General features: G+C 40.0%; 2 protein-coding genes across 5 annotated transcripts in view; one reads left to right on the top strand and one right to left on the bottom strand.

Moving 5' to 3' along the window:
• The window catches only part of SLC31A1 (solute carrier family 31 member 1), a 28,888-nt gene extending 14,838 nt beyond the window's left edge, over nucleotides 1-14,050 (top strand). For 2 of the 3 annotated variants that reach the window (XM_074330852.2, XM_088792725.1), the window contains exons 2-5: nucleotides 9,750-9,912; nucleotides 10,399-10,471; nucleotides 11,470-11,638; nucleotides 12,886-14,050. In XM_074330852.2, the coding sequence (XP_074186953.2) occupies nucleotides 9,784-9,912; nucleotides 10,399-10,471; nucleotides 11,470-11,638; nucleotides 12,886-13,087 (573 nt within the window). In that variant the 5' untranslated portion in view covers nucleotides 9,750-9,783 and the 3' untranslated portion in view covers nucleotides 13,088-14,050. The remainder of the gene's footprint in view (nucleotides 1-9,749; nucleotides 9,913-10,398; nucleotides 10,472-11,469; nucleotides 11,639-12,885) is intronic. The other variant, XM_019754635.3, reaches the window with a different exon arrangement.
• Nucleotides 14,051-17,547: 3,497 nt separating this feature from the next.
• Nucleotides 17,548-24,815, bottom strand: CDC26 (cell division cycle 26). Of its 2 annotated transcripts, none has more exons than XM_019754639.3 (4): nucleotides 24,675-24,815; nucleotides 22,896-23,005; nucleotides 22,293-22,386; nucleotides 17,548-17,971 (listed from the first exon to the last, which is right to left on the bottom strand). In XM_019754639.3, exons 2-4 carry the CDS (start codon nucleotides 22,946-22,948, stop codon nucleotides 17,795-17,797), a joined length of 324 nt encoding a protein of 107 aa, XP_019610198.1. In that variant the 5' UTR covers nucleotides 22,949-23,005; nucleotides 24,675-24,815; the 3' UTR covers nucleotides 17,548-17,794. The 2 variants fall into 2 exon arrangements, with proteins under 2 accessions (XP_019610198.1, XP_019610199.1); XM_019754640.3 differs by having other exon boundaries at nucleotides 22,293-22,414; nucleotides 24,675-24,694.
• Between the last annotated feature and the right edge of the window lie 6 nt (nucleotides 24,816-24,821).

Raw genomic sequence — 24,821 nt, 5'->3', positions numbered from 1 at the left:
TTACTGTTATCCTCTATCACAGCACCCTGTTTACTTCCTTCATACCACTAGCACAGTTTGTAATTATATAGACCTACATATATTTATTTGTTTACATATTTAATGAGGGTTTCCTCTAGATTAAGATCCACAAAGGCAAGAATCCTGTTTGTTTGTAACTGGCTCCTTGTAAGTAGATACTGAAATCTTCATGGATTTTATAATAATTAAATACTTTTTGAATGAATAAATATTGAGTGTTCTTCCAGATGCATGAAGGAGGTAGAAATTTGTTACTTGCTGTGTTTATATGGCACTTTCTATCATATTTTAAGAATTGTTAAGTCAAAATTGCTGTAAGAAAAGATTACTAAGGAAATAGATTTCTTCTGTCAAGAATTCATGCAAAAGGTAGCATTTTAACTAAACCTTAAAGAATGAGCTAGACTATACATTCAAAAGAGCAAATGGCCATGTTTTAACTTTATCCTAATTCTGACATATTTAAGTGCATGTAGATGTTGAATAAATAATGGCAGGATTTGCACATATACAGAAAATGGTAGAGGAGACGGGGAAGGAATGACAAGCCAAAGAGGCATACAAGTGTCAAAATGCTAAATTTATTCAGGAAAAGTAAAATTAGTTTCAGTGGAATATTTGAATGTGAAGAGGCTTAGATTGAGATAAGGTTGGAAAGTAAAGTCTGTACAGACATACATGCAAGATAGCGAGCATAAAATAAGTGTTATCAGTATCAGAAGTTACATATGAATTTGATTAGGTTTCTCTTTGCAGACCGAAATTAGTTTCTGGGAGTACAACCCAAAGTGCAATTTACAGCTTGAGAAATACATGAGGATGGCATCTGGTTCAGCTTGGAGTACTGGTTCTATTATCAACATCATCACCATCAAGTAGCAAGATTCCTGTACTTGGCTTGGCTGGAAAGAGTGTTTTCCTTATTTTCCTGGAAGGGAACAACACACTAGCCTGACAACGCCTGAGGGGTGTTTGAACAGTTATTATAGAATTTGTATTTTACTGAGGAGCTCCATGCAATGACTTCTAAAGTCCTTCCGAGGCTTAGTAAGGTTTTTGTGACGCACAACTTGAGACAGGGCCCTCCGGTTTCCATGTCACGTGGTCTGCATGTAGATGAAGAAAAGGCTCTGTTCAGGTCAATTGTAGGAGCCAAACTTTTTTCCTTAGCTGGGTCAAGAAGTATCCAAGAGGAGCTTATTAAATATCTGCAGTTGATGAAGATGAGAAGGAATTTTGGAGAAATAGCTCCATTCAACTGTTTCTTCAAGTTTCTCTCCTATCAGCATGGGTGACAGAAATAGGCACAGATTGAAAAGATTATAAAAATATTTTAGGGTATTTTGTGAGACCTAGACCTTTAGGGTATTTTGGGAGTTACTAGGAAAGGCAAAATGTGCTATGAATGTTCAGAGATGTTAGAACTAGACTTTGGACGATGAGGATTTGTTGCATTAGAGATTATAAGGCTGGGCATTCCAGACTGAAGAAACAATGTGAACCAAAATACCAGACAGGAAAGTGTGGGATATGCCCTAGGAACAGTAGAAACTTTGGCAGTTGGGCTTCTTTGGCTGGAACAAAGTACATGTGGTCCGAAAGGTAGGGTTGGGGGCCTTTATTTTAAAGATCTGTGTGCTCTCAGAACAAGGAGGTTAACAGACAGTGGAGAGGTCAGTAGGCAGTGGAATTTTTTGAGCAGATACGTAGAACCATGCCTTCGGTAGATTCATTTGTCATTGATGTATCATATAGGATGAACAGAGGGCAGGGGTACTGATAGGAAAACCCGTGTTTCTAACAGAGCTGCTGATAGTGAAAACCAGAGGCAGGCTGGGTGAATTTACTTGGGATTAGGAAAAGTGAGCAACATTGTAACATTTATGGATACAAAATTGTGACATTGGGTTAATAGTAAGGAAAGTTTAATATAGAGTAAACCCAGAGAGGAGAAAGAGGATACTTAGGTTCTAGCCAAGGTACCTCCACAGCTTTCTAGTCTAACATTGATCAGGTTGCTTAAACTCTCTGTGCCTTGGTTCCTCTGAATCAAGAAGAGATACTATGAGGATAGAATAAGATAATAGTAGGATTTACAGCAAGGAAATGCCATTGTTTCATCCCATGTCATTTGTTCAGGTTCCATGCAATGATTCATTTGGTAGATGTACAGAGTAACAATATTTTTAAGTTAATCTTGTCTTACAGTTTGCTCTGTTTTCTCTACTGTCCTTTTATGTGGCACTTGTCAAGGTTTAGTGCCCTAGAGACTTACTTTATATAAAGGATCTGGATCTGGCATCTCAGACCGCTTAAAGGTCAATCACAGCTAGTGTGTTCTCTTCCTTCTACTTTTAGAAACAAGTGTGAGTTTTGTTTACAGTCTCCTCACATATGTCACAAAACATATTTTACAAAAGTATTTATAAAGGCAAATTAGCACAGAAAATGTAAAGGTTAGATTTTCCCAAGAACTTTGTGGTTTCATACTGTAGGCTTCTGTGAAATGAATATGTAGAACTAGATGAATTTGTGATGCCTTCCAACTCTTAAAAAATTCAGTTTGTCTATGTTGCTTCTATACCAGCTACATTTTCTGCTTGTTGCCATAGAAGTATTGAGTAATTTCTAAACATATCTATCAAATATATTGTATAGCATTTCAGACTTACTAAGACTTGCCCCGTGTGTCAATAACAGATTAAGGAATTAATTTGTTTGTTTTTATGTCTAAATTGCCAAAGGAGAAATGCAGGGAAAAGTAATTTGTTTCAGCAGACACTTACTCTACTCTATTACTATGTGCAGGGTATTAGAAAATGCAGGCCATTCATAGATAAATAAGACAGGGTCCTCAAAGAATTTACAATCCAGTACTAAGGAAGAGGGTAGAGAAATATTCTGTTCTCCTGGAAACTAAACTGAAAAAAATGTAGAATTAAGTTTTAGCTCTGGGTAGGACTTTATTAATCATATAATTCAGTATTTTACAGTTAGGGAAAATAAAGCTCTAACATATAAAATGGCTTGCCCAGTATAGTATTTATCACCTGCATCTCTTTCACGTTTAAACGAGTTCTCTGTCCTTTATATTTTATTACTCATATGGTAATAGCATGGTCTATTCATGTTTGCCCAGAAGGCAGAGGTGATCTAGAAGTTGGACAGTGAGCATTTAAAAAATTAAGTTTGTCTTTAGTATGTTTCCTCTTGAAAATGATAGCCCTCCATCGCTGTATAATTCTCTTTGTAATCAGTTCCTCCAGGATCTGTCTTGCCCCAACAGGTTCCTCATCTTCTTTGCTTAGCCTGAGCAGCTTAGGAAGGTGGAGTGGAGATGTGGAAAGATGAAATTGATGATAGAAGGGGGGTGACCTTGAACCAGTATCTGGAAACAGTGTTGATCAGAATCAAATCACAGGTTTGCTTTCTGTCTTTTCCGTAGTTAGAATGATTCTCACAGCAGCTCCTGTGTTGTCCTTTTTACTAAAATAGATATTTCTTAGTCAAGACGGTTTGAGTAAAAGAGCTACTCCCACTAATTCATAGCTGCTCTTTTATTCTTCTAAAAACTTGTCAGTCCATGCAGCATTTCTTGTTTGCCCAGAGCACTGGCCACTCATAAATGAAGGCTTTCTGAATTTTAAGTGTAACTGTTTGAAGTAGTTTTCCCCTTTATGTCTCTGGCAGTTGGTTACTTTTGATGCAGCACATTAGTCTGATGTATGAGTAATGCAGCCACAGAAACTCAGCTATTACTTGGGTATGCAGACTCTGCATAGTTTGGTTTCTTTCCATGAAAAGTACTTTCAGGAAATCCTGTGCAGATTGTCTGAAATAGTAGAGCTCACTTTGGTATATGGTGAAGAAAGAGAAAATAACACAGAAATATGCAAATAATCACTAAATTAATTTCCTGCCCGTTCTATTCATCTCTTTCTCATCTTAGCCCAACCATTGCCATTGAAGAAAAAGCAAGTGAGAATTTGTCATAGATGATCCCGTGGAGTTATTTTTATTATCAGCAAAGGCAAAAAATTAGAAGGAAAAACAGTAGCCTTTGTTTTATTGAAAATTTTTTAAAAAAATAAAATCTAAGCTTTTTTTTTTTTTTTTTATGGTAGATTTTTGGCAATTATTCTCCTGAGTTCTGACTATCTTTACAAACCTACAATTGTAATAAGTGCCCTAACTCCCATTACCTGCCAGACTTAATACGGGGGGAATTCTGTGTATGAAATTTTTAGATCTCTTACATTTTATTCCTTATTGACCGGACCTATTTTTTCTCTACTTCCACTGCATCATTTTACTTAACTGATTTTAGTACGTTGACATGGCAGAACTTCGGCAATACTGTTTTTGCCAGTTCTGGGTGAGAGCCCATGTAAACCTATGAGGTACTCAAGCCTAACACTCTGTGAGTGAACTGGTAAAATTAACGATCCTTATCATCACTGCGCCTCAAGGACATAGGCCAAGGAAAGGCAGCTGAAATATCCAAAGGGTGGTCTGGTTCCATTCGTACAGTTTCTACCAGTCACATTTTTACCATTCAACTTGGTATCAAAATGTGAAGCCAGGACCTAAGGGATGAGTGGAACAACATAGCCTTTAAGGGGAAGAATCTTTCCCCTCTTTATTCATCAGATTGTATTTCCTGCCCCCATTTACTAGGAACTGCTACATTTTGGTTTTTTTCCAAACAACTCCGGTATATTGGCCTGGAATGCCAAGTTATGGGGTGACACCTAAGCCCTAATTATTGTTCCACTATATCAAGGTCTCCCCTTTATTCCTACCTCTCCTTTACCTCCTCCCTCCCCAAAAGGACAACAGAAGTGTGGAATTCATAAAGCTATCCAGAGAATTGTAGAGTGCACCTAGAAGGAGGGGCACTTGAAACAGCCAGAGCCATTTCTCAGAATATCTACTGACCCCGCACAGGTCATTGAAAGCCAGGATTAGTCCAGTTAAACTGGTTGCGTGATCATGTGAACGTAGTCCATTAGCATGAATCTCTGTTTATGGTAGTAATTTACTCTTTGACCTTGAATTTCCCGTATTTGTGCTTAAAGCTTATGTCACCAATCATAAATAGTGACTGCAGAAAGCAGAAGCCCAACTAGATAGACTTTTCTTTGTTTACTGTTTTTAAAAATCTAAAAAGGAACATGACCCTAATCGTTTTAAGAATGAAAACTTTCTTCCTTATCTTCGTTATCTTGGAAGTCAGGAAAGACTGCAGGAGGTCTCCAGGAGAATTGTGTGAAGCTCCAGATTACATCTGTCTGAGCTGGAGAAGAGGGACCCTGTGGCAGATGTATGGCCACTTCTGTGTAATCTTTTTGTGAGATCTAATCTCCATAGTCTCTATGGATTATTGTTTCTTACCATCATTATGCAATACCAGGAAAATAAAAAGGAATTTGAAGTTTAAACCAAACCTGGTCAGTGCTAAGACTCAGAATAGGCATCAGAATTTAGCCTCACTAATTTCCTAACTCCTGTCCATAAATTCATGTTTATTTTGCTAGAGATGCTAGATTTTGCAAAGAATCTGGCCCTCTAGTTAAGCTTTACAATGTGTCTATGTTGGGGGGAGGGGTGGACAGGAATAGAGGAAACTTCTTTTTTGATGATTTTCAGAAGTAGACTGAGAATTAGACCCTTGAATACAAGGAAGTGTTGAAACCCATTTGTATAAATACTGAACCATGCTTATTAAATGGGGGTAAGCAGAAAGAAATGCAAAGCTATATGACATTCAATGTCAAATGTGCCATTTCATTTCCCATATCTAATAGCATTCAAGGCGATAGAAACAAGGTGGCATATAGGCAACTTGTTCAAGTATCCAACTGAAGATAAGATAAATAATAGTGTAACAAGCCCTCCTAAGAAATAAACTTAACTATTTTGTAGAAACTCGTGCTTGATTTTTTCCTATAGTCAATTCCTAGACCATCTCTCTTGTATTTCCTTAAAGATCCAAGAAGTTTTCTATGGTAGAAGCTATTACGAACTATCCACATGAGTGTCGATAACCACTTGTGGTCTCAGGAGACAGGATAGGCAGAAAGAGGCTTGCCAGTGGTCTCGGCAGGAGAGAAGCTAACAGAAAGCTAATATTTTGAGTAATGTCTTCTCCCACAAAGTTTATTCATTGGATTTTCCCTATCTAAGATCTTTTATTGCCTCATATTCCACATAATGATAATAGTTAACCATGTGTCAGCCACTTTGCTAGGTGCTTATGTCTGTTCTCTCATTTCCGCCTCTCAGCAGCCCTTTAAGTCTACTGGCCAGACACCAGCTCCAGAGAGGCTAATTTTCCCAAGTCATCCATTCCAAGTTCTTTGACAGATGTTTTCCAGATACACAGTTGAACTCGTCACTCCATTATGTAGTACAAAGGTGATCTCCGATGTGGGTCCCTCTTGGATTCTGTTAGAGAAAACTATTTGCCTGAATGGACAAAAATGTAAATGGAAGTATAGTATTCCTAATCTTTCTACCTCATTGTAAACTCAACTTGGTAAATAAAATGTTATAGGTAGATTTTTTCATAAATTGAAAGCTAGGAACCCTAAGATTTTTTTGTTTTCAGCTCTACTCTTGAATTCTATATTCAGATTTTTTTGTTAGTATTCTTCTTTAAATATTTTGCAAGTTTTAAACAAGAACAGGCGAGTTAGCCAGGAATTAACATATGCACTTAGATTGCCCTAAAACCAGAAATCCAGTGAATCAGTAAGTAAACAAACTTTGCTCCGGTTCCACTCATCATTACTAACCCTTCCACAAGCGCCATTCATTGTAATTACTTTACAAATCAAAAAACTTGATTTCATAAAAGTACAGTACAGCTGCTTCGTGGACCTTGAACCCAGTTCTTAGAAAGAGACAGTGGGGTGGAGCTAAATTAGAGAAAACAGTTCTTGAAAAGCAAGTCGTTGAAGTTGGCTGTGGAGTTTAGAGAAACTTGAATAAACCAAAGGCAAAACAGCACAGCTCATCATTAAACCATTTCAGATTATAAATTGAGACAAAAAATGGTATTGCTGTATTGCTATTCTTTGGGTTAGTCTTACTTTAGTACCATTTTTATTCTGGAAGAAGCTGAGTTTAGAACTTCTTAGATTAGAGCTATCAAAGGAAACAGACTAATACTAAACAACTGCCAGTTTAACTCCTGTAAGTAAAATTTCTCTTGAGGAGAATGGGTTAGGTATGTTTGATTCCTTTAGAAGATGAGTTATCCAAATAAATATGGCACATCACTGAAAAACCAAGTAGCTAGAGAAAAGAATAAGCATATAATTGCTTTTATTGATTATGCTTTAATAATAAATTCCTGCGTTTTTCCTTTTTGGTATCATTTGAGTTTGGCATATTCCCATGGGATTTTTCCTAGAACAACACTTTTAGTGAGCTTAAGAACTTGTCAGGATTGGCTTGAGTTTGTGCTTACAATATGTGTTTGTAGGTTAATTTCCACCAGAATTGTACCTTCCAATTCATATACTATTGAGCAAGCCTTGCTTAGTATTCCATTACAAGAATACATTGTCCACTGATAATGAAACAGATTCTGTTCTTGCTCTACTTTCTAGTGTATGTGAATATGAAATGTATCCTACAATGATGACACTTCAAAACAGGTGCATATTTTGAAAGGAGTTCTTGAGGTTTGGACATGGATTACTGGGTCACTGGTATGTCTGAAGAGATTTGATTACATATCTTCATGGTACAGGTTTTGCTCTAATTGGTAATGAGGTACATGAACAATTAGGAACTTATGGATCTTCAATAAATATGGCTGAGAAGAATATGTAAAAGGTCAAGGAAATCAAGGGTACTGATCTTAAGTAGTTTGTAATGTTACGTTCTTGCTTTCTGAACTCTCATTTACTTGTCATCTTATTCCCCAAAATGAAAATTATGACTGTTCAGTTTTCCCTTCTACCTTTTTAGCCTTAAAGCTCCTTTAGGAAAGACTCTCTGCATGGTTCATCTCTGTGTCTCCCTCAGTTTCTTACCCCAGAACGCACTCCGCAAATATACACCAAATCAATGGCTAGGATTCATGTTGATAATATGGAATGGAATTATCCTCCATGGTTTTCTTATGCTCTAAACATTTTCCAGACTCTTACTAGAAGAAAAATTTTGTGACTTCTTTCTCAGTCTCATATGAGGATGTTATTAGTCTTCCTGGCCGGCAGTAGTCATTTCATTCTTATTTCACTTCATTTGCTTGGTTCAAAATCATAATTTATGATCAGTCAGATAGCAGTGATCTCTCCATCCTACCATGACTCTGTCTGAAAACGGCTACCCCCATACCATTTGTCCCTTCGTTGAAACTGTGTGCTGTGTTGATTACTTTTGTGTATGTTGTTCTTCACCTTCTAATATAAAAACTCTGCGGACAAAGATTTTGTTATATATCGAGTTGTACCACAAATCTAATCCCTTTATGGCAATGGCATTACTAGTACCAGATTGTCAAGCTCTATAATATAACTAAATATAGTGTATCGCATGAAAGTTATTTAAGATCAAAGTTGAATATTTGTGCTTTTAATTAGATATACATAACTCCCTGAATCTATATAAATTTCCTATCTAAAGTATGCCTTTTCTCTACCTCTAAGTAATGCTGTCATGTTACCCTGTTTATTTCTTTTACAGCACTAATCACACCATGAAATTGATTCCTTTTACTTACTTGTCTCTATATCAGATACCTTGTGTGCCTTATTCACTGTTAAATTCCCAGCACATAGTAGGAGCTTTATAAATGTTTATTGATTGAATGACTGAGAGGCACACTCAGGCTCATGAATACCTACTTGGAATTTCTAATGCATTCTTTCTTCCACAAACTGGAGTTGAGGGACACAGAAAGAGAATCCATTAACGCTCCCCCTCAGCACCCTCTTCAACTTCCCACTCCCTACCCCCACCCACACCCACACCCCAGCTACCGGAGTTTTTGCTCCTTCATTTATGTACCAGATGGACTTTTGGAGTAAAGCAGTGATGTGATAGTAAAGATACAAGGTTGAAATGCCTTGTCCAGACTTAATTTAATATAGAATAATCAATTTATACCTTGTTTTCAGTTTCCTGAGCTCTACTGCCCTGCTAGGATTGAAATTGTGTCTAAATTCTGAGTACACTACTTGCCTAGGGCAGTAGCAGACCTTTCCTTCAAATTCAAATTAGCTGAAGGCTGGTTGTCCTATATCTGAAAATGTATTCTTAATATCCTTATGGAACACAGGTCACCCAATTAGGTAAATTATCTAACGTGCTTGCTTTTTATATTATGACATTTATGATTAGAAAGCCCAAGAGCAGTTCAGTTTCATTAATGGCATCAATTTGTCCATCATTACAAACATTGTCTGTTTCCTGCAATCCAAAGAAGTTACTGTTCTTCTCCTTACCTCATATTTAAATTTGAACATATATTGAACATAACTATTCAAGGAACAGTTCTGCAAAGTAAGTGTTAGGTTTCTGAAACTTCAGATGTACATCCCTTCTGCCACAATCTCCAAAGCTCATCCCTATGAACACAGTTACTTCTCTTTTATCTGCAGGTTATGAAAAGTAATTCTAAGTAAAGCTGCTAGGATGAAGTCCCACAAAGATGAAATATTTATCAAGAGTCAAGATTTTATACCCTTGTTATATATACTCCTTTTTCCTAGAATCGTCTGCTGACTCTCCACCTTTCTTGGAAAAATGAGCCATTCCCACCATGGGGGGATGAGCAATGTGGACCACAACAATACCGTGCCACCTTCTCACCACCACCCGACGACCTCAGCCTCCTACTCCCATGGCGGGGGAGCTGGCGACATGATGATGATGGTGAGTGCCATGGGAGAGGCAGCCCAGGCCCTTTCCCACCCACTTGGGTAGTAGAAATCATTCCATTTTAGGACCAGAAGGTTGTTATTTAAAAGTCAGTTTACCAATGAGGAAAACTAAGACTAAGGCAAGTGATTTGCCCAAGATCATGTGGCAGGTTAATTACAAAGCCACACCAGAACCAAGATTTCCAGGGTCCATACTACTGTATTCCTTACATTCAAAATTGACCCTTTTCTGAGTTAAGTTGTGGTCTTGATGCTTTATGTAGAAAAGAGAAAAACACGAAGGTTGATGGTGGGGACAAAGTACTTGTGGAGAGTGCCTGTGGTGATAATGCTAAAATGAGGGGGGCAGCTTCCTGCTCCAGTGAATGTGTGATGTTACCCAGATCTGCTTCTTTTAAGTATTCTAAGCTTCTTTACCTGAAATTCTCATTTAGAATCTTCCGTCATCTCTAACTGACTTGTTTTGGTTTTCTGACAGCACATGACCTTCTACTTTGGCTTTAAGAATGTGGAACTATTGTTTTCTGGCCTGGTGATCAATACAGCTGGAGGTGAGTAAGCATCAGGTAGTGTCTGAAGGTGACAGTCACATGAGAGACAGTGACAAGAATCTGGAGACCCAGCACCTGCTTTTGTCGTAATTACTGAATCATTCTGGTTACGATACATAACCATCTGCTTCCTGTTCCCTACATAGGAAGGAAGGATACACGATGCTTAATTCTGAGTTTCTGAAAAATAATTTGGATAACAGATAGGAGTCTTTTGTAATCCATTTCCTTTCATCCTTTTCCAGAGTGCTTCCCTCTTTGATAAGCTATTGGTCAGGATATAAAGACTATAGTCAAGTTAAAATAACAGAAGAAGCATTATATGTATACATACCACAAAATACCCTAGGTTAAAAGCTATTGATCTAGTACAGTGCTGCCATTTTTTACAGATAAATGAAGCTTCAAATAGTAAAACGATTAGCCCTAAATCACACAGAATGACTATGTCAGCGCTAGGACAGTGACCCAGACCTTCTCTACCTGCCTAGTCCAGTGCTGTTTTTGGTGTACAACTGTGCTCTACGTCGCTCCTGATTCTTGGCATGGCCCATCTTAGTGTCAGCCCTAGATTTTGGGTAACCAATCAACCATTTCTTTGTGTCTGTGATGTTGAGTTGCTGTGCCTTAAGTTCAGATTGCAGAAGCTCAATAGTCATTTGGAACTGCTTTGGGTGCTGTTATATCTTTGGATCCACAAAATCAATTTGTTCTGGGAAGAGAGGGAGCACTTACTTCAGGTAGTGTATTAAGTCAGACGTTTGAATACATTCATAGCATTACCAATGCTTCCCAGTATGAAAGGCTTAGAATTGAAGTACCTGTTCAAGAAATAGAGTCAGTACTTAAAAGTAAGGTGTTTTATTCCCCTTTTGCATAATGGACTAAGAAATTGAGGGTAGCACCTTTTCTATGTTGTCTTTCTAGCTTGGACAGCACACCAGCTAATATTTTTGCACATGTTTAACCGTACCACCATCTTTTCCTTCCCTACTTAGAAATGGCTGGAGCTTTTGTGGGCGTGTTTTTACTAGCAATGTTCTATGAAGGACTCAAGATAGCCCGAGAGAGCCTGCTGCGCAAGTCACAAGTCAGCATTCGCTACAATTCTATGCCTGTCCCAGGGCCAAATGGAACCATTCTTATGGAGACACACAAAACTGTTGGGTAAGAAGATTGAACAGATCCAGATGGAAGTTCTGAAGACCTGGGTTAGCTACCCTGTTTCCCCGAAAATAAGACTGGGTCTTATATTAATTTTTGCTCCAGAAGACGCATTAGGGCTTATGTTCAGGGGATGTCATCCTGAAAAATCATGCTAGGACTTATTTTCTGATGAGGTCTTATTTTCGGGGAAACATAGTAAGCAGCAAAGTAATTATTTTATTTGCAACAGCCCCCTTCTTGAGTTAGTGATTCTTTGTGACCTTGATCAAAACTGTCTTTGGAGGCTTGGGGTTGTGGGTCATGAGCTGAACAAGGGAGGAATGCTAGGAACCCTTTTGCAAACATGAATGTTCTTAATTGTAAGTATTTGTCACTTTGGAAAAAGATAAGGAATCTATATTGTAAAATATTAGCCAAAATAATAATAAGTTAAGCAAAGAAATTCAGGTAAGGTAATAGAAGAATGGCAGAATCCAATTTTATAAAAAGTAGTACCTACCCAGCACTAGTCTCAGTTTGTTTACAATATAAGATTGTACAAATGTCTATATTCCATCTAAGAAAGTGTTTGGATAACAACTGGTTTTTCCCACAGCTTGACAAATGCTTTTTGAGATTCGGTTTTAATAGAAACATAGGTCTTAAAACTAAATTGGAGTTCTAGCAATCCTATAGACCAATATCCTGCTCTCATTATTTGTTCCCATTGTACTGATGAGCTTCTTGAGGCCCAAACAGATTGTGACTTATCTAAGGTGACAGAACTAGTAAGTGACCGAGGGGATAAATACCAGGTCTCCTGATCCCAACTAAGTACTTTCTGCTAGACCACCCAACCCTCAATTCTATTTCCATTTTTTTTAGAATGTGAATTTTGCAAAAGTAGAAGGCCTGAAAATGTTCAGGCAAATAAGTATGGGAGGGTTTAGGTTTCCCTTTCAGGATTCAAGATGGAGGTAAGTCAGGGTATTAGTCCTCCTTTCTCTCCCCAGCTCCCGAAGAGGGTTCCGCCTGCCGACGTAACCATTAACTAGCCATTGCTTATAAACCTGGCAGCCCTATCATGTTTCATTTCCAGGGACCAGGAAACAATACACATACACACAAGTACCTGTGAGTTGCCAGGGTGGCTATGAGGGAGTCCGGTTCAGGCTGGGCTCAGGACAACTGTTCCCTCTTTCTCCCGATCTGCGAAGGAGCCTGAGCATTCCTAGGGGTCGCTGACTGTTTCCCTATTTACTCTCCAGGCAGCAGATGCTGAGCTTTCCTCACCTCCTGCAAACAGTGCTGCATATCATCCAGGTGGTCATCAGCTACTTCCTCATGCTCATCTTCATGACCTACAACGGGTACCTCTGCATTGCGGTAGCAGCAGGCGCCGGCACAGGGTACTTTCTCTTCAGCTGGAAAAAGGCAGTGGTTGTGGACATCACAGAGCATTGCCATTAACGTCAGGCTCCATGGTGTGGCCTTATCGAGTGCAGTGGGAAGCAGTTCAAGACTGGAAGACATGAGTCTGGCTCCTTATCTCCTTAAACATGCGCACGCGCACACACACATGCACACACACACACACACGCACACACACACACCTGCTCATATCTTCCCTTGCTCCTAATCTCCTTACACACACACACACACACACGCACACACATACACCTGCTCATATCTTCCCTTGCTCCTAATCTCCTTACACACACACACACACACACACACACACACAAATACACACAAATACACACTACACCACCCCACCCCACCCCACCCCTGCTCAATAGAGGTTTAGCTTGGTCTCTGAGCTAAAGTGGTAACCTCCCTGACTCTTTTTACCTGAGCTGAGCTTCCCATTTCTCTTGATGTGAAGCCACCCATGAGATGTCCTCTCCTCCACCATCATCTTAGATCCAAGTTGTATGTTCTGGTCTAATCCAGGTAGCTTTCTATTCAATGATGATCACCTGCTTCCTTTCTTAATCTTCTGTTTTTACTTTTTAACAGACAATCTGTGAATTTGGTGGGTTTTTTCCTGGGTCAGGGATGGAAAGGGATTAACTTCAGCCAGGATATATGGCAGCTGAGGGAAATTCTTGCCCAACTAAACCCGGAGCCCAAACTTAACGTTAAAAAATAAGTTCCAGTCTTTGGACTCAGTGAGTGGGAAATACATTGTGCCTTTCCCTAGGTGTGATGTGTTGCATCGAAATCTTTGTACTGGGCAGAGGGGGTGGTTTGAGATTAAATCCAGGCCTAGAGCTTGCAGAAGTATGCATTCTTGGGTGGCTGACTCATCAACTGTGTTCCAACTTAACATTTTGATTAGAATGAACTTGTTAAGCAAAAAAAAAAAAAAAGATGACAATCAGTTTGAGAAAATAGAAATAGGTATTTTAAAATAAAATCATTGACATTTTACTTTGACTTGATACCTTGGTTTGTCACAGCTGAAGGAAGCGGAAGAGTTTGAACCATTATCTCCCATTATTCTTTCCATGTGTCTGCCTCTGAATTCATGGTTTTCAAACTTTAGCTGCATAAAAATTACCTCGAGGGCTTGTTAAAAACACTAGTTGCTGGGCCTCAAACCAGAGCCAAAAATTGGCATTTCTAACAAGTTCCCGGATGAAACTCCTGCTGCTGGTCAGAGTACCACACTTTGAGAATCTCTGCTTCAAACTAAGGATGTATCACCTGGTGGGGTGAACATGGGAATTCGAATACTCATTGGTAGGTGGTATATCTGGGCTTCACTCGTGTACCATATGCTGCCGGTCAACACTTAATCATTCCACAAACATTTATGCAGCCCCAGCTGTGAGTGTGCCCCCACCCACATACACACACGAAGGGCTATAGCCAAAGTAACTTTTATCAGCATCTGTGAAATCACCAGTCCTTATTTTTAAAGAGCTGTAGTTTCTTGGAAGTAGCTTAAAGGTTGAGAAAGACTTTGATCTACAATGTAAATCAACCAGTCAGAGGACAGAATGGCAAAAGTCTAGCCCTGTCATTGGAGAAGCTTAGGGTATCGTCTGCTGCTGCCCAGGTTTTCCTCAGCCCCCAACATCCATGCCCTTGCTAGGCAGATGCTCATCCTCTGCTTGACCATCTTTGGTACTCTTGGTGGCTTAATTAGATCACAAGTGGCCCAAAGCTTTTGTCAATAAAGAATCACATTGGATTTTTATCTGTTCAGTTGTTAATCTACACTGCAGTTCTGTTCCCAGTCCAAACTACCTCTGTAAAGTGACTGTTCTCTGCTGGCCTGTTAAATCCTGCCCTCCTTGGTGCTAGACTCCAGTGTGCCTCAGGGCAGAAGAGATATAACACAGCTATCCTGTTGGCCTCTGTTGTGGTTTTTAAGTTTGTACTTTTCTCTGTGGGTACAGTTAAATATTGGAGAGTGAGGAATGTGTACTTTCATGGCTTTGAACCAAGAGAGAGTTATGAGTCTACTGGACTGGGTTAAAATCTAAGAACCAACATTTAGTTCTGTGCTTTGCTCTCATTTTCACCCCTTGTAGTGCTGATACTTAGCATAAGCAGAGTAAATGACAGGTACTGACTCTGACAGGTACTGACAGAGTCCAACATTAAGTTGAAAATAGCCTGTTGCTGTCTCAGAAGCCAAGGAATAATAAAACCATGAGAAATAAAATAGTGTTTAGTAGTGACCCTGGTGCTGTCTAGAAATCTTGGCATGAGCTGCTGTAAAATAGCCCTTTCAGGAACAGGATCTTATCATGAGGAAAAATCAAGGCCAGTTAAGAAAAGTGCTATGAAGTTGAAACTCCCAGAAACATCAGTTTGGGATATGTCTTCAGGTATTCAAGATAGAGCCTCCTGAAAAACCTGAATTCCAGCAATTCTTAGACTAGGTTGCCAAAGGAAGAATCTAGTGAAGGAGAAAAAATAAATTAGAGCTTAAATTCCTTCTTGAGCTCTTGGATTGTGATAATATAATGATTCCATTGACTTTCATTTCTGCATTTGGAATTTACTGCCTGACTTTGTTCCTTTTGGACCCAAATTTCTCTTTTCCTCCTTCCCTATTCAAATCTCTTAAAAGCCCGTATCCCCATTTCTTTGGCCCCTTACTCTGTTATTTTCCCTTTTTTCTGTCTTTTACCATATATCTAAAAGATACTTTTATCCCGTATGTCTAGTTTATTAAGTCTCCCTAGCCCTCCTGACGCAGTGGACATTACTATGCAGTGGATATAGATACCAACTAGAGTTATAAAATTTAGTAGAGACGTTACACACATTTCGAGGAGCAGTTGTCCCACTGGAACTTCTGTAAGGCTGGGTAGAGGGCTACCATCTGCAGTTACAGAATATTATGTGCTCTCCCCAGTGTATGTTGGAGGAACAGTGAGCCCCCTATTGCCCACAAATGGAATCCTGTATCCACCAGAGAATTAGAGATGGTTTCCTCACTACTTCTGCAATAGGGTTCTCTAGAGTTCCTTTTCAAGCTGTGAGGCACTGGTCTTGAGTTCTAGCCACAAAGCGTGCTCTAGGAGGAGCTGAAAGGGGCAGGGGGTACACTTTCATGTCATTTAATTTTGATCCTGCCCTCTCCAGCTGCTTCTTTCAGAAAATACTGTACATCTAAAGATACAAAGTCTACATTTGATATAATGCCTTAATCACTGGGTCTACAATTAATGTTGACTTTTAGATTGTAAGCTCCCAGAGAGCAGTATTGCTGTAGTAGGAATGTTCTAACAGTATCATGTACAAAAGAACAAAATAAATATTTTGATTTTGTGATTCTATGCACGTCTTTCTACCCAGAGTGATATCAGAATAAATGGTCTCTTTATTGTCCACAGATTTGGCCATTACCACTCAGTTTCAACTAATAAACCCACAGCCAGCCTGGTTCTGAGTCCATGATCTTAACCACTTGCTATATGATCAAATAAGTGGAGTAGAAAATTTACTCCTTAAGAGCAGAACTCTAGACACGGGATCGGTTAGGAAAGCCTTCATGAGGTCTGCTTTAGTTACTCTCCCCTCTCCCTCATCCGCCTCACCAGCGGATCACCCAGCCTTTTGACAGAAGTTAAGGCAGTCTTGTTTCTCCCTTTTTTTCTTTGCCCTTCCATATTGGCCTTTCCAGGCTTCAAGATAACATTCCCTATCCGGAGCCTGATTCTTGCAGTGTTTCTAAGACTAAGATAACAGAATTGAAGGTCCTAGGTAAATCTGGAATAAAGGTTTTTTAAGAATGATTGAAGGAAGAAGAGAAACTATATGTCCTCTTCTACCCGTCTTTCCCACATTCTTATTACCCAGACTTAAACTGCCCTAGAAAGGCAGGGTAAAATCCCTGCAGAGGGTTCTCTTTAGAAAAGATGATTCCGAGGTTCTACAATTGGTGGTTCCCTGTAATTGAATTAAATCGTGGAAACAACAGGACACGATTCTAAACTACCCTCTGTGTTGCCTCTGATTGGCTCCTACTGGGAAAAATTCTTTCGCAAGTTGGGAAAGGAAAGTAAGTTGGAATAATACTGTTAGGTGCATTGCTACTATGTTTCCCTCCACTGTCCTCCCAAAATTATACCCAAACTAGTCACAAAGCCATTCTGTAAACAGATTCTGGTGGCCCACAACTTGATCAAGTTTACACAAAAGTCACTCAAATCTAATCTCCACAAGGGCAGGGATGTTTGTTTTGTTCATTGATGTTACTAAGTGCCTTCGATGGTACTGACACACAGGCATTCAATAAATACTTGCTGAATAAATGAGTCAAATGAAAGTCAGTGACAAGGATCAACTCGAAGAGTTCTGTGCTCAGGGTCTTTTAATAAATGGGGAAAATGTCACCTCTTATAGCAATTACCTTTGAAGTCTGGTGGTTAACAGTACTATGATACTTCATTAAGGATGCCTCACGCTTTTCCAAAAATATATTTATTTTTAAAAACAAATCAGACACGTTTTAGAATCACATTTTCCAGAGACAAACCAGAGTTTGCATTTCAGCTTAGAATGAAAGTTAGCATCAGTAATCTCATGCAGAAGTGTTTCTCCAGGTGGTAAAACATTCTGTTTGATTACTGCACTCAATTCCCTAAATCTTGTTTGTACTTCTGCCATCATTTTATTCCATTCCAGGGCTCTGGCACGAAAGAGAATCCACCTCTAAAATTCAAAACTGCCAAATTGAGAAGAACGATTATTGGGCTTGGCTTGGGGTTTATAACCAATTCGCTCGTTAATCATCTGTTCGCGGCTCTTGGGGTCACTGCTGAGCGCAAGGGCACCTTCTCCATCACTGCCTCCTACGACATCTACATCTTCCTTTTGCTTCTTACGGGTCTGAAAGTACAAACATTTTGGGATTAAGGCAACATTCTTTGCATTAGCAAATAATTATTTGGCATTACCATGTACTTAGCAAAGTGTAAAGGATTAGGCTCAAGGGTTAGGCTCTATAGAACAATAAACTGAAATCCTAGGTTTCGATGGTTAGGAATACAAGGGGGATTGTCAGTAGTCCCCCCTTATCCGCAGTATGGCTTTCTGAGGTTTCAGTTACCCGTGGTCAACCGAGGTCCAAAAACAGTAAATGGAAAATTCTAGGAATAAATAATTCACAAGTTTTAAATCGCATGCTGTTCTGAGTAGTGTGATGAAATCTGGTTCCATCCCACCTGGAACATGACTCATCTGTCCAGCGGCTTGACGCTGTAGACACAATTCACAAGTTTCAAATCGCATGCTGTTCTGAGTAGTGTGATGAAATCTGGCTCCATCCCACCCAGAACATGACTCATCTGTCCAGCGGCTCGACACAGGAGACACTCCCGGCCCACTGAGCAGCCGTCTGTTATCAGATTGACTGCTGCAGTATCGCGGTGCATGTGTTCAAGTCACCCTTATAATAGCGTAATGCTATGTCACAATGCCCATGTCACTCACCTCCCTTCACCTCACGTAGGCATTGTATCATCTCACGTCATCACAAGAAGGGTGAGTACAGTACAATAAGATTATTTTAAGAAAGAGACCATATCGATATAACTTTTATTGTTATAAATCTCTTACTGTGCTTAATTTGTAAATTAAACTATCGTAGGTATATGTGTATAGGAAAAAACATCCTATATATAACTTCACCACTATCCGTGGTTTCAGGCATCCAGTAGGAGTCCTGGAATATATCCCACTCAGCTAAGGGGGGGCTACCGTATAATGATAAAAGATATAACCCCTACCCTTCAGGATGTCACAGTCTACCAGGGAAACAGGTAAATAGACAATTACAACATAGGGTGATCAGAGCTATGACAAAGGAAAGCACCCACTGCCAAAGAGACACAAAGAAGAGGTGAAGAGTTGGCGGAAGAGTGAAGGTTCAGAGCAGGAAGCTGCAATTAGAAAGATAAATAAGAGTTGGCAGAAAAGGGAAAGAAGGGTATCATTCAAGAGAACATACAGAAAAATAAAGTGACTGGTAAAACAATAATCACCAAAAATTAACAGCTTGACTGACTCCATGAGATTAAATGTAACACAGGAATAGAAGGTTTTGTGCTGTCTTATTAAAAGGACTGGAATTTCATTTTATTTTCAGATAAAAGGTTTGGCTCTTAAATCACAAGTGACGACAGAATTCACAAAATCTAAGTCTCAGTTTGATCATTTTCAAAAAGAGGTCCCATAACTACCACTACCTAACTGGAAAGCTGCTAGGTGATGGTAACTTTCTAGGAGAGCGTGAACATATGTTCACCTAGAGCTCCCTACTAGAAGAATGGCTCACTGCTCATCACTGGAATTGCTGCCATACCTCACCACTTACTGAACTGTGAGCATTTAAATGCCAATGTCAAAGTACTACCGTGTTTCCGTGTTACCGAAAATAAGACCAGGTCGTATATTAATTTTTGCTCCAAAAGACGCATTAGTGCTTATGTTCAGGGGATGTCATCCTGAAAAATCATGCTAGGGCTTATTTTCTGGTTAGGTCTTATTTTCGGGGCAACACGGTATAGTGAATCAAATACACACACACACACACACACACACACACACACACGGTGGAAAGTTCATCAACTTAATTGTCCAACCTTCGTGCGCGCGCGTGAGTGTGTGTGTGTGTGTGTGTGTGTGTGTGTGTGTCTAATGACTTACCTCTCCAGTTAATCTACATTACCAATAAGTAACATTAGAAGGTTCTCCCCAAATAACTTTGTGATCACAAGTTCTAAAAGACAAAGGATGCTATCCCTTTAAAAGCCATGAGAAACTCTTGAGAATATCCAAATGGAATGAAATCATTTAAAAGGCTTCCCATCATGAACAACTGCTGTTTCCGAATTGAGCCATCAAAATGTAATCAAACTAATTTCAATAACAGATGAAATGCCAGTTTTCAACTGGTTTCATTTTAGTTCAGGGCAATGTTATCCTTCCCTCCTCAGTAGCTCTAAAACAGGGCAACCCCACTGGGCAACTGCCTTTAGGAGAAAGACACTCAAAAGTGAGCTGACTCTACAGAGTCAAAGTTCAGTATGTGAGCACTTTATGAGACTCATTACAGCTGAAGTTTAAACCATACTTAAAGTTTATCCTTAATAAGACACTATCAATGTGAGCTTGTAAAAAGCAAAAAATTATGATGCTTCGAGAACACTAAAGTCTCCTGGGGTGAGGAAGAGGGAAAAGAAATACAAGTTATCTGTCTTAATAAGAAGCATATACAATACATGGCAGAGCCATCATGTTCATGGATGTGTACAAGATGTACTGTCCTCTGCCGTACAGTAAAAAATATCTACCACTGTAGGACAGCAAATTTTTGAGCACCTCCATTGGGCCTGGTATTGCAGGATATGGAGGCAAAAAGAATATACTAATTCCTGCCTTCAAGGAGCATATGGGGGGAGCAGAAAAACAGAAAATGACAACAGATGGTACTATGAGAGAGGTCAGCACAGGCAGAAGAGGTTGAACCTAACCAGCTGGGGGCAGGTAGTCAAGGAAAACTTCTAAAAGGAGCTGAGTCAAAAGATGAGTACCGTGTTTCCCCGAAAATAAGATCTTACATTAATTTTTGCTCCAAAAGACGCATTAGAGTTGATTGTCCGGATAGGTCTTATTTTCAGGGAAACACCGTATGTGCAAAAGTCAGACGTGATAGTTTTGCATGTTCAAGGAAATGTAAGAAAGCTAGTATGTCTGGGGTACAGAGGGCAAGGCAACAGGCAGCAGGAGATAAAACCTGAAAGGGGTCAGAACATACAAAATCTTGTGGGCCATAATAAGGAATTGAGATTTTATTCTCAGTGCAGCAAACCACTGAAACAGTTTAAGCAGGGGAAATGACATGATCTTAAAATTCTTAAAGTCATTCTAGATACCTGATGGAGAATGGATTGAAGAGATAAAAATGGAAGAAAGACCACTTAGGATGCTACTGAAATTGTACAGAGAGAAATGATGGTTAATTGGACTAGGGCTGTTACCAGTGGAGATGAAACAGTATGGTTAGGTTCTAGAAATAATCTGGGACCGGCCCAGTGGCTCAAGCGGTTGGAGCTCCATGCTCCTAACGCCGAAGGCTGCCGGTTCGATTCCCAAATGGGCCAGTGGGCTCTCAACCACAAGGTTGCCAGTTCGATTCCTTGAGTCCTGCAAAGGATGGTGGGCAGCGCCCCCTGCAACTAAGATTGAACATAGCACCTTGAGCTGAGCTGCTGCTGAGCTGCCGCTGAGCTCCCGGATGGCTCAGTCGGTTGGAGCCTCTCAACCACAAGGTTGCGGGTTCGACTCCCGCAAGGGATGGTGGGCTGCGCCCCCTGCAACTAAGATTGAAAGGACAACAACACTGACTGGGAAAAAGTCCTGGAAGTACACACTGCTCCCCAATTTAAAAAAAAAATTTTTTTTTTAAGGTAGAATCAAAAGGTTTACAGACAGATTATATATAAAAGGTGAGAGAAAGGGAGAACTCAAGAATGATTCCTAGGTGTTTCTGGCTTGAGTGACTGAATGGATACTACCATGGGGAACACTCAGGTGAAATTGGCTTGAGGAAGAAACCAAGAGATTTTGTTTTAACATGTTAAATGTCGGAGGCTGAATTATGACCCCCAAAGCTATCAGATCCTAATCCGAGAAACCTGTAAATGTTGTCTAATATGGGAAAAGGGTCCTTGCAGATGTGATTAAGGATCTTGAGATCCTGAATTATCTGAGTGGACCCTAAATGCCCTCACATGTGTCCTGATAAGAGGGCAGAGAGAGATTTCAGAGACATAAGAGAAGAAGGCAGTGTGATCATGGAGGCAGAGGTTTGAGATCCGGGGGCCACCAGAAGCTGGAAGAGTCAAGGAACAGATTTTCCTCTAGAGCCTCTGCAGGGGGCGTGGTCCTGCTGACACATTGATTTTGGTCCAATGATACTGATTTCCGATTTCTGGCCTACAGAACTGAAAGAATAAGTTTCTATTGTCTTAAACCACCAAGTGTGTGGTAATTTGTTACAGCAGCCACAGGAAACTAATACATTAAATTGGAAATGCCTGTAAAGAATCTAAATAGAGATTTCAAGTAAGCTGTTGGTATAAAAATCTGTAGTTCAAAAGAGTTATTGTTTTAAATATTCCGAAGGATTTGAAAGTTGTACTCCTACCTCTAGGTCCTTTCGAATGTTTTCAAACTCCTCAATGTCATCAAGCTTCAGCTCCAGGCGGGTTGGTTTTCGTCGCAGCATACTGAAATCAACACTAAGAGCCAGACCCAGTGAACTATTAGCTGTCAAAAATGGCAGAGAGGAGGAAAACCTGAAGGGGATAAATCTCAGCTACAAATATCAGATCAATTTGTAAGCACGCATGCTAAAATGAATGGCAAATAAAAGATTCATTTAGAGTCACACATAGACGTCTAAGTCTTTAGGTGTCTGAATATTATATTTTTATTACATAATGGAGATCCACAACTCTAATTCCAAAAAACTGTTTCTTCAAGAATTTTAAATATTTAAATAGCAAGCTGCCTATAAAAGAATTCTAGGCAACAATCACTTTAATCTCATGCTCCTGTCACATTCAAAGACATATTCTAGCTAAGAGAATAACATTAAAGTATCACATCTTAATGTAGTACTATTAGTGGGAGAGCATACAAGCCATTAAATTTGATTAACTCTACATGAGAATTGTAAGAGATTTGTGATCATTCCTGAATGCTAAAATCAATTTACTAAATCTTGTGAAAACTCCCTCTAACTCACCAATTCACAGGGTTATCTTCAGGGTCAAAATAGGTCCTACATGTATGGGGCATTCATTAAATAGATACTTCTTGCGCTCCAGCTGCAGCGTTAAAAGGCACAGTCACAGTCTGTGGGGAACACAAACATGTAAACAGAAAATTGCATACAGTGTACTAAGAACTCTGGTGCAAGAAATGCAACGGCATCACACAGGCCCAATCCACTCTGGGCTGAGTGTGGGGGGGAGACATGGAGGATTTCCTGGAGGAGATGATGTCTTGGTTGGCTTGGGAAGGGCAGGTAGGGAAAGGGGATTAAGGGCATACCAGGCAGAGAGAACAAGGATAAAAAGGGGCTCAAGAGTCCACACCAGTCTGAAAACCCAAGGTAATGCTTACGCTAACAAAAAACATTTTTTGGAGAAAAAAAATATAACTCCCGCACTGAGTTTAAAATCTGTTGATGACATCTGTATATTCTCCTCCAAATCCAGTAGTGTATATCCATAATAACTAGGCAGTAAATGTTTTATTGAATAAACCAGAGATCCAAATAAAGTGAAATGAACTTTCCTTGAGCACTGTGGTATGCTTTTCCATTCCCATTCTTTACACTTTTATTTTAACACAGAAACCCTGTGAGGCTGGCAAAATTACCCCGTTTTACAGGTGAAGCCAAAGCTGGTCGGTTCAGTTAATAAATGAGAATGATGTAAGTGAAAGCTCCTTTATTTATAGATATAAATTATTATTACATGTATCTAGGATGTAGCTAGGGACTGAAATATAAAAAGAAAATGTTTCCCTCTCCCTCCCATGAAGCTTGGGATACATATAGGTGGTATTATCAACCCAAAACACTAGCACATTACATTTCAAATTGCTTTGTACTAAATCAGATACTATTTTTATTCCAATGTAGATAAATGGTACTGGAAGCCAAAGTTCAGGGGAGGTGGAGATGTTTAAAAGAAAAACACTACTTTGCACTGTCTTATCTTTTCTGCAAACTGAAAAGCTCGTCACAAGGTAGCGGTATAGGGTAAAGGTACTTGCTCTGGAGGCAAAGGGCAGAGGTTCTAATAATAACCTGTTTATTTTAAACAATTAGCTTCATCTTTCACTAGATCTTAGTTTCCGTATTTGTACTGTTATTGTACGGATTGAAGTAAGTTCCTGGAATGTAATTTGGCATTCAGTAAATGCTCAATAAATAACAGCCATTATTATTATTTTAACTGTTCTTGTGGAGAGTGGCAGGAAACACCTCTGTCCAGCTCTGGGAATCACCAGTATTTTGAGCATCTCCACCCCTCGACATGAGGGCAAAAACCTTGTCTTGTTCGTCTCTGATGCCCCAGCACCCAGCGGACCACAGGGCCGTGGCAAAGTTGTTTGCGTGCATAACGTCTCACATCCATCATCTCCCTCTAAATCTGATACAAAGACCAGGCTGAAGACAACAAAATCAGGCCGTGGCTCCTCCGCCAGGTCCTTATTTTCCTTTGGCGCTAGAGGGCTCTCCGAGCTTAATCTCTAGCTGCTGCCCAAATTCACCCAGCTCAGAGGGAGCCCCTGGGAGAGAACCTCCCTGCAGCGGAGAAGGAAAACAGCTCTCCCGCCGCAGCTCCAAGGTAGCACTCACAGGTCTACCGCAGAGGTTTCCATAGCAACATCGTCCCAGCTCCAGGACGACGTGAAGCCTCTCGTAGGGCCGGGAGGGAGGGACAGCAGGCCCCCGGAAGCCCTCCATTCGCTCCGGAGTTCAGCACGGAGCCGCGCGACTCGGTGCACCTACCTCTTTCCGAGCCTGCTCAGCCCCTTCGCGGAACCTCAGTGCCCACCACGAATCTGTGCCAACTGGACTACACTTCCCAGACTGCTCTGAGCCTCTCTCCGCGCAGAACCTCGACCTTCGCGTGCGTTTCTCGGAGGCTAGACGAGT

Source organism: Rhinolophus sinicus, chromosome 16 (assembly GCF_057876585.1).
Source record: "Rhinolophus sinicus isolate RSI-liver-muscle chromosome 16, RSI-T2T, whole genome shotgun sequence".
NCBI lineage: Eukaryota > Metazoa > Chordata > Mammalia > Chiroptera > Rhinolophidae > Rhinolophus > Rhinolophus sinicus.
The sequence above is the reverse complement of the archived record's forward strand: the minus strand, read 5'-3'. Positions and strand labels throughout refer to the sequence as shown.